The sequence below is a fragment of the Octopus bimaculoides genome, chromosome 22 (assembly GCF_001194135.2).
Source record: "Octopus bimaculoides isolate UCB-OBI-ISO-001 chromosome 22, ASM119413v2, whole genome shotgun sequence".
NCBI classification, from domain to species: Eukaryota; Metazoa; Mollusca; class Cephalopoda; order Octopoda; family Octopodidae; genus Octopus; species Octopus bimaculoides.
In genome coordinates this window covers 9,475,595-9,487,254 of record NC_069002.1, presented here as the reverse complement: position 1 = coordinate 9,487,254, position 11,660 = coordinate 9,475,595, and the positions used below count along the sequence as shown (strand labels likewise).

Genomic DNA, 11,660 nt, shown 5'->3' with positions numbered 1-11,660 from the left:
TATATATAAATCATAGGGCAGCAAAAAAAATTTTAGAAATTTTATTTACCACCAGTGGTCTAGCGAGAAGAAAAAATTAGTCAATAGATTATATATTATTCATTTAAAATACAGAGATGCCTATAATAGGACATCTAACCCGCTAGAAAGAGCAGCAAAAAACTCTAGGTATTCCGCTGAAGATAGCTGACCTGGCAAAATATTTTATTTTGCTAAAATAGCTTGAAACCATGGTACGGAAAATAGATTGGTAAATGTTTTTATTTTTCATTCCCTTTCGAAATTATCCCTAATTTTGTGGTATAGAGTTTTTTGCTGCTCTTTCTAGTGGGTTAGATGCCCTATTATAGGCATCTCTGTATTTTAAATATATATATGTATATATATACATATATATATTTACCTACCTCTGAATTCTTGATCAACTGTTTATAGAGAGTGTAGCATTCATCATACTGTTCCAGGCGGTAGAGCTAGAATAGAATAAAAGACAGATCATAGACAGATGGAGATTAAATTAGAGGAAGAAATAGGTGTAAAAGAAATAAAACAGAATTTGGATGGCGGCAGCAGCAGGGAATTCTTGGAATCTCAGATTTTCCTTGAAACTAAACCTAAGAAACAGGTTATAAGTTACTCCCAGGGTATAAGATTTCTCAACTTTCATTTGAAATGGAAAATTCTATCCATATGCACACACACACACACACATAATGTTTTATGCAAATTTTATACACAACACACATACAAAATATATACATGTAGAATATAATATGTATATAATTTTAGACAGACACACTCAAAGAGAGAGACAGACATACAGAGTGATGGATGGATGGATGGGTAGGTAGCTAGATAGGTACATCATCGACATCATGAATAATCATTATTCAAAGTTCATGTTCCTTGCTGGCAGAGTTTGAATGGCTCAGTACTGCATCATGCCCCAATGTGACCCATGCATACATGGAAAAGTGGTTGTTAAATGATGATGATGATTGAAACAGCTGCAAAAGTGAAATGAAGTTTTGAAATATGTTCGGCTGGGGTGCATATGCATGCATCTGTGCATAAATTGAGTAAATGTTGTATACTTACAACTTGAGCTAGAAGTTCTTGAGTTCGAAGGCATGGGTTGGCAACTTCTCTCAATGTCCTGAGAGCTTCGTTTGTCCTGTTTAACCTGTATTCACAGTAGGCCTTCTCAAATTTCAGGTCACTGCAGAAGACAAAGCAGAGAGAAATGGAGCAAAGCAGGAAATATCAAAGAATGGTGTACAACCAATGACACCTGGCTATACACATTGAAAATATATATATATATACAGGGTGGCCCAAAAGTAGGTTTACAGTTATTCAGCTATCTTTTTCGCATTCATATATTAACAGTTTAGATTTTAATTATAAAAAAAAATATGACACCATTATACTATGCTAATTTAGTTAATTGTAAGATAGAAATTTAAATGTAATAAAATGTTTTAAAAGAAATTTGAAGTGCCTATGCGATAACTGCAACCCTACTTTTGGGCCACCCTGTGGCACGTGTTAAGACATTCGTGCGATATCGTTGCCAGTGCTGCTGGACTGGCTCCTGTGCAGATCGCATGTAAAATACACCAGTTTGAGCGTGGTTGTTGCCAGTACCTCCTGACTGGCCTTCGTGCCGGTGGCACGTAAAAGCACCCACTACACTCTCTGAGTGGTTGGCGTTAGGAAGGGCATCCAGCTGTAGAAACTCTGCCAAATCAGACTGGAGCCTGGTGCAGCCATCTGGTTTCACCAGTCCTCAGTCAAATCGTCCAACCCATGCTAGCATGGAAAGCGGACGTTAAACGATGATGATGATGATAGAGATTTTGTGTCCTCAGGATCAAACTTCCAAAAAACCTACATCACGGCTTCCATAAGAAGCATCACGTCATTATCGTAATAATAATAATAAAACAGTAAAAAAAGTTAAAAAAACAATTGCAAAACTTACTTCGATAGAGATGGGTACTTCTTCATGGCTATCATTACCTCATCGAAACGCCCGAGATTGATAAGGCATACCATTTTACAGTGGAATGCCAACGTTTCTCCATTGTGTTCATGGATGACTGGAAAATAAGAAAAAGAAAAAGAGATACATTTTCATTTGGGTTCTCATAACTATATATGTTAGAGAAGGCCATCAAATCATAGAAGCCATGCCAAAATGGAACACACGAGTACAACACAATCCTTCAACAAGTCTAGTAAGGAAATAATTTGAAATAAGAATATATTCAGACCATAATGACCCGTCCAACCCATGCCAGCATGAATCATGGACATGATCCATGTGTTGACATAAGCTCACTCCCTTCATCAAATCGACACTACCTGTACAGGTACATGATGTGCCATATGTCATATGACAAAATGATCGCACAGCAACACGAAATGAAGTGTTTTGCTTAAGAACACAACGCAACGCTTGAGCTAGGAATCGAACCAACGATCTCGCAATCATGATTGCAACACCCTAACCACTAAGACATGCGCCTTCATATGGTGTGTGTATGTGTGTGTGTGTAATAAAGAGTGGAACCGTGTCAGAAACCAGGTTGTAATTCATGCCACAGAGATTTTAACACCAGATAATAAATGTTTAAATGAAATTAAATTTTTTTTTTGTGTGTGTGTGTGTGTTTTTGAATAGGTAATATGTGTTTTATTTTAGTTTCAACACACAGTATTAAATCAAGTCACTTGCCAGACAAGTACACCTCCAAAACAAACATATGTGCATATTACTAGTGAACCTGTCACTTGCCAAAAGTGAGAAAAGAAAAAAAAAAGATACCAGTCGGTATATTAGACGAATATTTTTGGCAAGGAGGAGGAGATATACAAATAACGATATCAGCTGTAGAATATCACTAATACATATTTTTATCAATATGTTCAAGTATTTCGACGGAATCACTTTGGTAGTGTACATAGATATACACACACAACACACAGATTATATATATACTGTCGCCAAAGGGATCACACTTAGTTAACAAAAGGATATAACGATAAAGGTGAAATATCGTGGTTTGTGGAGGTGTGTGCTTACTTGCCTGGAAAGTGATATTTGTTCTGACATCGTGTGTTGAAACTAAGACAATTACAGCGTGGAAGACACGTTAGCCATTCGATGCACTCAAAAACTGTTAACTTCACTTAAACATTTATTATTTATCATTTGCTGTAAAAATGTTCGTTGCTCCAACTGCGATCTGCACGCTAAGATTATGATACATATACATATATATATATAACATATTGTTGTATGTGCATATATGTATATCTAATAATAATCCTACAATAGATACAGGATCAGAAATGTTGAGGGGGTGGGGCTAGTCGATTACCTCAACCCCCAGTGCTCAAATGGTACGTGGAATTTACGAAACACGAAAGAATGGAAAGCAAAGTCGATTTCGGTGGAATTTGAACTCAGAATGTAAAAGAGCCGGAAGAAATGCCGCTAAGTATTTTGTCCGGAACTTATGATTATGATTTATATAAAATATATATTGTTGTGTATGATGCATATTACGCTTTCAGAAGATACCACGCAGTTGGGTCGAACCTGAAACCTCACAGATGGGAAGCGAACGTCTTCACCATTCGGCCACAAACTGCGCCTGCATATGGTGCACATTGGTCGATGTAATCATAGCAAAAAATAACAACAATAATAATAGTAACAACGATAACAACGACAAGACTACGACTTACTTTTGTTGGCTACTTTAATCCCCCTTTCATAATCTTGGCTTTGCTTTAATTTATTTAAATCTGAATACAGTTGTGTCAGACTCGTCATGCTGTGACACGCGACTCCGGCAGGACAAATGATACTTTATTGGACTTGGGAAATATAAGAGCGGATCTTTTAACCTCGTGAGTTATCGCCCCTTACTGAATTCTACCTTTTTTTTTTCTTTTTCGATGAGTTTGTTGTTGTCTTTTTTACGTACCTGTTTAATGTAAGTTAAAGGTTGAAGCGAGTAATAAAGATCTTTGCTGGTAATCTTTGATTATAGTCCCGATCGCAATAAAATTAAAACTGAAACGGGTATACGTTTATGAATGATCGTAGGATTGCACCGAGAAAGTTCCCCTCTGAGACACAAGTCCAGGCAAGATTGTTTATAGAAGACCAGCAGTCGTCCATGCATACCAGCCACCCCGCTCTATACCATTATATGTACATAGGGTAATGGGTAAAGACACCCTTCGTTCATGAATGACCATGGAATTGCACCTAGAAAGTTACCCTCCGAGGCACAAGTCCAGGCAAGGTTGTTTATGGAAGACCAGCAGTCGTCCATGCATACCACCCACCCCTTTCTACGCCACAGATGTTATCCAAGGGAAAGAGAAAAGGCCGATACAGTTTGGTACAAGTGACGTCGCAAGTCATTTCCACAGCTGAGTGAACTGGGGCAACGTGAAATAATGTCTTACTCAAGAACACGGGCCGATCAGGGAATTAAACCCACCGCCTCATGATTGTGAGCCCAACACTCAAACCACTGAGCCATGCGCCTTCACACCACCACTACCACTATTGTAAAAAAGCAATGGATCTGACAGTGGAGCTCCAGATATTTTACTTGTTTGCCTGTAATTTGGACACTTTTTAACGTAGTCTAATTATATATAGCACAGAGATCCCTCCTCCTTTTACTGAGTCGTCAAGGCATTATACTACACATGTTAACACTACGAACTGGCTACGTAACTCAGTATACCTGTCTTTTAGCTTCCCTTCCAGCTACCTGATGTAGTTCTCCGCTACCACCATTCCTCCAGGCCTGTTTCTTCGCTCTAATGGCCCTGTCTACTACACTGTTCCACTACCACGTTACCCTAAGTCTGATTGGAACTTAAAATATATCTACAACATATACTTAAAATATAAAATAAGCTTTGAAAAGTAAAGAGCTAAATTGTATTTAACATAATCAAATTAATACAATTCCTAATCACATCTGTTTGATATCTTATTAATCCACTTAAAATATTACATAGTTTACTGTATATAGAATATGTTTATAGGATGAAAATTAAATGAAAGAAGAAAAAAAGAAAGAAAATTATTTATTTAACAGATACAGGTATAAATACAATTCTAAAGTAGGGTCGGTTTGATATTTATTAATTCGCTTTAAAAAGTCAAAAACAAAACTATTCTGAAAGCACTGTATACAAATTAACTATTTTCGAAAAACAGGATCTATGTCCACGATATGCACAGTATTCCCGGATTCCTGGGAATTTCGGATAAAGGGTTGGGTACTGTAGTCTTGTGCTTAATTTCTGCCGACGTTAATTTAAAAGTGCCCCAGTAGTCCCAGTTAATTAACGAGGAAAGCCGATCTATTGCATAGTAAACGACTATAGGGTCTCCTAATACAACTTGGAACCTGTGGTAGAAATCGCTATTACGATTCGGCGGCGATCTAACAGAATCGTTAGCACGTCGAACAAATGCTTAATAGTATTTCTTTCGGATCTCTACGTTCTGAGTTCAAATTCCGCTGAGGTCGACTTTATCGTTTCACCGTTTTGTGGTCGATAAAATAAAAAGGCAAGTCAAGCACTGATATGACGATGTCATCGACTAAGCTTCCTCCTCTAAAATTTCTAGCTTTCTGCCTATAATAGAATTATAACATACGCAAGCAAAAACAAAATCTTTAAAAAGGAACAGACAAAATTCAATTATAAGAAGACAGAAAAAAAAATTATTCTCTCGTTAAAAAAAGAAATAATTTCTTTAAATTAATTTTTTTAATTTAAATCCCATTTCACAGACAATAAATACATTTCACTAAACATCTTTCATCCAATCAAATCTCTCGGTTTCATTCACTGCATAAGAGCGAATTAAAAATTTTAACGAATCGGAAGTACTGTTTGTATTTGCTCCCGCGCTTTTTTCACTATGGCTTCTGGAGACACTGCATTGTGGCTTCACAACAAATTAGGTTCGACGGACGATTTGTGGTCAGGCAAGACCATCTGCTCTCAGCTGTCCCGGGACAAATTACTGAGTATCCAGGGATGTTTCTACACGTTACAGCCTCACGTAAAAGTGAAAGTGATGTTGTCGTTTCTTCATTTGCCTCGGAGAAATGTAGAAGAGGTTTGTGTACAAACATAACAATTTCAGATGACATTATGTGGATATGTGTGTATATATAGATATGTATATATTTATATGTGTGTATATGTAAATTATATAGATATAAATACATATATACCACACTCGTATATACTCCTTGACATGCACGCACAAACATCGATACATCCATCCTTTTCCACAAGTATATATGTGTGTGTGTGTATGTATATGTAAATTATATAGATATAAATACATATATACCACACTCATATATATATTCTTTGACATGCACGCACAAACATCGATACATCCAACCCTCTCCACAAGTATATATATATATATATATATATGTGTGTGTGTATACACAATGCACCTGAGGACTATACAATAAGTTCATTGTCTACATACACACACAAACATGATTCGTATACATGTACACACGCATCTCCACCTATATAGTCATGCACGCACACAAATCCAACTATATATATATGTGTGTGTGTGTGTGTGAAATCACATATATACATACATACACGTGTACTCCTTAATCACGTTAGATATATTCGTGTATTCTTAAATCGCGTTATATTTAGAGAAAGAAAGAGAGAGATCTACACCAATGTGCAATTATATATTGTTAAATATGTATATTTAATAACATATTTTGATTATATGTTGTGAATCGGGGCCTAATTTCCAGAAAATAATTATGTATGTATGTATACACAATCATGTTTTACTATGTTTTTTTACGTCCGGAAGGAGAAATATACTTTAATTTTAGAAGCATAGTTAATTCATAGAAGATAAACGGATATTAAAAAAAAAAAAAACATTTAGGTAGCTTGTTTAGTGTTTAATTAGAAACAGCATTAAAAATACAAGACATACCTACACAATTGTGCCCCGTCTCCGATTTTGTTTCTTCATAACGTTCTGAAGAATGGATATTTTTTAATGAGATTTTCTACTTGTACCTTTCAGATATTATAGATTACAATTATATGGGAATTTAATGTTAAAAAAGGGAAGAAATTGGTGGGCGCACATACATACTGATACACATTGCATGTATATATATATAGAGAGAGAGAGAAAATGAAACTTGAAATTTGGAAAAAATTTTGATGTTTTTAGTGTATATGTGTGCGCGACCATCAATTTGGCTTTGTGTTGTTCCTTCACCTTAAATTCTGATATAATCGTCATCTAGCCCATCTGGAAGATATTTGTGGAAAATTTCTTCAAAAAATATTTATTTTTCTGAAAGTTATGAGGAAACAAAGTCGCGTGGGTGGAGTGCACATTGTTGTATTTCAGGCAAAAATTAAACAGTAGACCTTAAAGCGTACTGTTATAAGACGGAGCAAAAGTTTTATTTTAAAAGCATAAAATATTTAGGCAACCAGTTCAATTGAAAACAAAATAGTAAAAGATACTAATTGTAAATGTTAACATGAGGAATTTCTAAAAGATAGAATTTCCTGAATGTAAAAAAAAAAAGAAAAAGGACAATCTATTTTGTTTTAATTTCCGTTCTCAATTTTTGGAAATTCTCCTCTTTAAATCACGTTACAAAATCATTGTTAAAATACGTATTGTGATGTTTGTGTGGATGACAGATCAAGTGCTTTTAACAGGTTTTAGTGTTTTGAATTATCATATCGATGGTGAAGTATCAGCTATATTTCTGAAATACACACCCAATCGATTCTGACCCCACACGCATACCTCTTTCTTTCTTTTTTTGTTGGTTTTATGACTAAAAAACACGAATATTATTTATCAACGTCACTCGGTCCCTGGGGTGGTTGGTGTTAGGAAGGACAGCCAGCTGCAAAAACCGTGCCAAAAACAGACACAGTACCCTGGTGTAGTTTTCTACCAGGCCAGCTCCTGCCAAACTGTGCATGCCAGCATAGAAGATGGACGTTAACTGACCACCATCATAACTTTTTCTTACATCCATCTGCTTTTCTATGTTGTCATGGATTGCATGGCACTTCTTAATGGAGTTTTACTGTTTTAATGGGTCCTGTGAGATGCTACCCTCTATATCAGGGGTTTTCAAACTGTGGTCCGCAGACCACAGGGGGTCCCTGGACAGCAAATATGTTTTATGGTCAATTTGATTTTATATATGTTTTTTTAATTGAAATCTTTTAATTGACAATAAACTTATTTGTTAAATACTGTTAAATAAATAAATGTAAAAATATATGTTATTTTAAGCAAATATTTATGTATAACTTTCATAAGCGTTTATAAGGGGGTCCCTAAGGTAAAGCCTGAAATATAAAGGGGTCCGCAAGTCAAAAAGTTTGAAAGCCTCTGCTCTATATAACAAGTCCCAACACCCTGTACCTATTCACAAAACTAATATACACCCATGTATGTGCGTGATGGTGATGGTGTGTGTGTGAAAGAGAGAGAGAGAGAGATAATTGTCGTTTTCCATCCCTTTTTCCATGCTGCCTTGGATTGGACAGTTCAACACGAACTGACGAGTGAGGGGTCTGCACCAAGCTTTGCTGTCTCTGGCTTGGTTTCTACAGCTTGATGCCCTTCCTATTGCCAACCATTTCACAGTGTACTGGGTGCTTTTTATCATGACACCAGCACAGGTGAGGTTACCAAGCACCTGAAAGACAAGATCCCTCAACTGAGACATTGTGTACGTATGTATATATATTATATATTGCTCTGTTGACCAGACTATTGAATATGTTTATACATTACTGGTTACAGTGTGCTTCCGTTTTTTTTATTGATTGTGCTTGTCCGTTCCATTTGGGCCCAAATTTTTTGACTGTGTCATTTTCCCATCAACTTAAAGGGCATCCAGTTGTAAGCCCTGTTAAAACAGACACAGTAGCCTGACAGGGAAGCAAGCTACTTACCACACAGCCACTATGCAAAAGTAGGCCCTACTAATTTGAGGGATTTTATGTTGTGGGTACTTAGTAACCTCACCAGTGCTGGTGCCACAAAATATAGATGGGAAGATGGCACTGAACAGAACTTGTTTCAGTCATTGGACTGTCGCCATGCTTGAGCAGTGTCTTGAAGGGTTTAGCTGAAAAAACTGATCCCCAGTACTTATTTTTTTAAGTCTGGTGTATTTTTGTTTTTGTTGGTCTCTTTCGCTGATCCACTAATTTATAGGGACATAAACAAACCAACACCAATTGTTAAGTGGTGGGTAGTGAGGGACAAACATATACACACACACACGTTGTCCAAGGTGCCACACAGTATGTATATATATATATGTATACGTGTTTGTATGTATATTGTATACATGTATGTGTATATATATAGTGGTTTGTGTGTTTTCTTGTCTACGTTTTGTTTGCAATGTCCTGTACCCGGATATGCACCTATACATACAGGTGGATGTCAGTATGCACATACCTGTACGTATATATGCATATACTCATTTACTATTTGTTTTTATATATATATATATATATATATATATACACACACACACACACACACACAGTAGAAGTCTCTTCTGTTGATCACTTTGAGATGGAAGGTTTTAATTACCAATAATAAATAACACTCTTCAGTGAATATAATGTCTTGAATTTTATTTTTTATGTTTTTTATCTACTTTATTTTATTTTAATTTTTTGGTACTTGTGAATTTCGATAACAATATATAACAAGCTCTTTCATTCCATATCCATATTAAACAGATTATACTTTACATACATACAGACAAACAGACAGATAAGTTTCTGAACACCCAGAACCTGTTTCATTCTGTGGCCATCATCTTCATCTCTGACTCACTATCTTCTATTTCCAACAGTGGCAAAAAGAAATGGAAGAAATACTAACAATAGCATCAGGTGACAGTGACCACTGGGTTTCGACTGTTGCAGAAATTCTACAGACGTTCCCAGAGACCGGTGCCCTCAAACTTGATCTGGAGAACAACAGTGCATTTGCTGAAATTCTTGCAGACTTGAAGAAAGTCGGTTAGTATGTCCTTCTGCATAATCATTTAAGTAAGTGTCCCTGGTGTTGGTTTGTTTATGTGCTATTGGTTGTTGTTGGTGTATTCCTGATGTCTGACTCTCTCTTTCTCTACCTACAATGATGATGATTTTCTGTGCTTGCAGTGTATTTCAAAGGAAATTATTTCTTTCTTTTATTGGCCGCAAGGCCAATATATATATAACAAAACTGTCCGATGAACGGGAACATGAAACTCCGAGTAACAGTCTTTTGTTATATTTCGGCTGCTTTTAAATAAAGTATATATATATATATATATATATATATAGTAAAAATTTACAAAAAAACAAAAGACGAAGACGCGTGTGTAAACAACAAACAGATGTATTAGTTTAATGATCGGGAAGTGAGAAAGTCTTTTACATTTCGAGCCTACGCTCTTCAACAGAAAGCAATACAGAAATAAACAGGGAGAGAAAATAGAAAAAAGGTTTAGTGGCTAGTGATCTAGCATGATGGCTGTCCACTTGTGACCGAGGAAGATCATTGCTGACCTTTAGGACCATTGTATGCTCTAAAAGTAACTTATATTTTGCACTTGCATTATTTAGTATCCATGGACACTAAATGATGATGATGATAATAACGATGACAGACACTGCAATCTATAGTATTTGGTATAATTCCTGGCAGAGATTTCTTCTAACATGAAACATCAATTGCATCACTCTGATTAATGTCACCAGTGTTATTTTGAATGTTGCAATGTAGGGAGAAGGGGTCTTGTGGGAAGGTTAATGGGCACTGCTTTACTTTATGTAGCCAGGTCATAATCAAAAGAAATCGAGGAACTTAAAATGCTTTTTGTTTGTTATTTCTTCTAACCAGTACGGAAGAATGTCGATAACCGAATGTTGCCGATAGAATGTCAGTTCCTGAACAAGACAGCTCTGCTTTCTGTGGCCGGCCAATTACCTCAACCTGTGAAACATTTTGCCCTGAAACGAAAACCCAAGTCTGCTACCTTAAGGGCAGAGTTGCTGCAGAAATGTAAGTTTGAATTTATTTTCCAATTTTAAAAATCTGTGTGTGTGTGTATATATATGTGTGTGTGTGTGTGTGTGTGTGTGTACACACATATATAGACACTTATATACATATATATATATATAAAGAGAGAGAGAGAGAGAGAGATTTTATACATACGTGTGTGTGTATATATATATATGTATAGTTCACAGATGAGATCCCAGAGATTCTCCATATAGAAGACACTTAGTAGTCCTCGAAAAATTCAAACTTAGACTCCAATGTTTTTACAAGGGATCATTCCATGAGGTAAAGAAACGCCATAAGAGGGATCAAGTTGAGCGGGCATAGAGGCAATTATGGGGACAAACTAATTAGGCACATCAAATATATTTGATGTATCTTATTTGTTTACCTGCATAATTGCCTATATATATATATATTTGTGTGTGTGTGTATATATGTATATATATATATATATATATATATATATATATATATATATATATAT

General features: G+C 35.8%; 2 protein-coding genes across 2 annotated transcripts in view; one reads left to right on the top strand and one right to left on the bottom strand.

The window, feature by feature from the left end:
* LOC106874148 (signal recognition particle subunit SRP72) overlaps window positions 1–3,897 on the bottom strand; it is a 22,607-nt gene extending 18,710 nt beyond the window's left edge. Inside the window, exons 1-4 of the mRNA XM_014921767.2 lie at window positions 3,757–3,897; window positions 1,985–2,102; window positions 1,099–1,219; window positions 408–473 (exon numbers count right to left, since the gene is read on the bottom strand). Coding sequence (XP_014777253.1) covers window positions 408–473; window positions 1,099–1,219; window positions 1,985–2,102; window positions 3,757–3,844 — 393 coding nt within the window. The 5' untranslated portion in view covers window positions 3,845–3,897. The remainder of the gene's footprint in view (window positions 1–407; window positions 474–1,098; window positions 1,220–1,984; window positions 2,103–3,756) is intronic.
* Window positions 3,898–5,890: 1,993 nt separating this feature from the next.
* LOC106874145 (negative elongation factor A) overlaps window positions 5,891–11,660 on the top strand; it is an 18,287-nt gene continuing 12,517 nt past the window's right edge. The window contains exons 1-3 of the mRNA XM_052975646.1: window positions 5,891–6,172; window positions 9,972–10,140; window positions 11,009–11,170. Of these exons, the coding sequence (XP_052831606.1) occupies window positions 5,972–6,172; window positions 9,972–10,140; window positions 11,009–11,170 (532 nt within the window). The 5' untranslated portion in view covers window positions 5,891–5,971. The remainder of the gene's footprint in view (window positions 6,173–9,971; window positions 10,141–11,008; window positions 11,171–11,660) is intronic.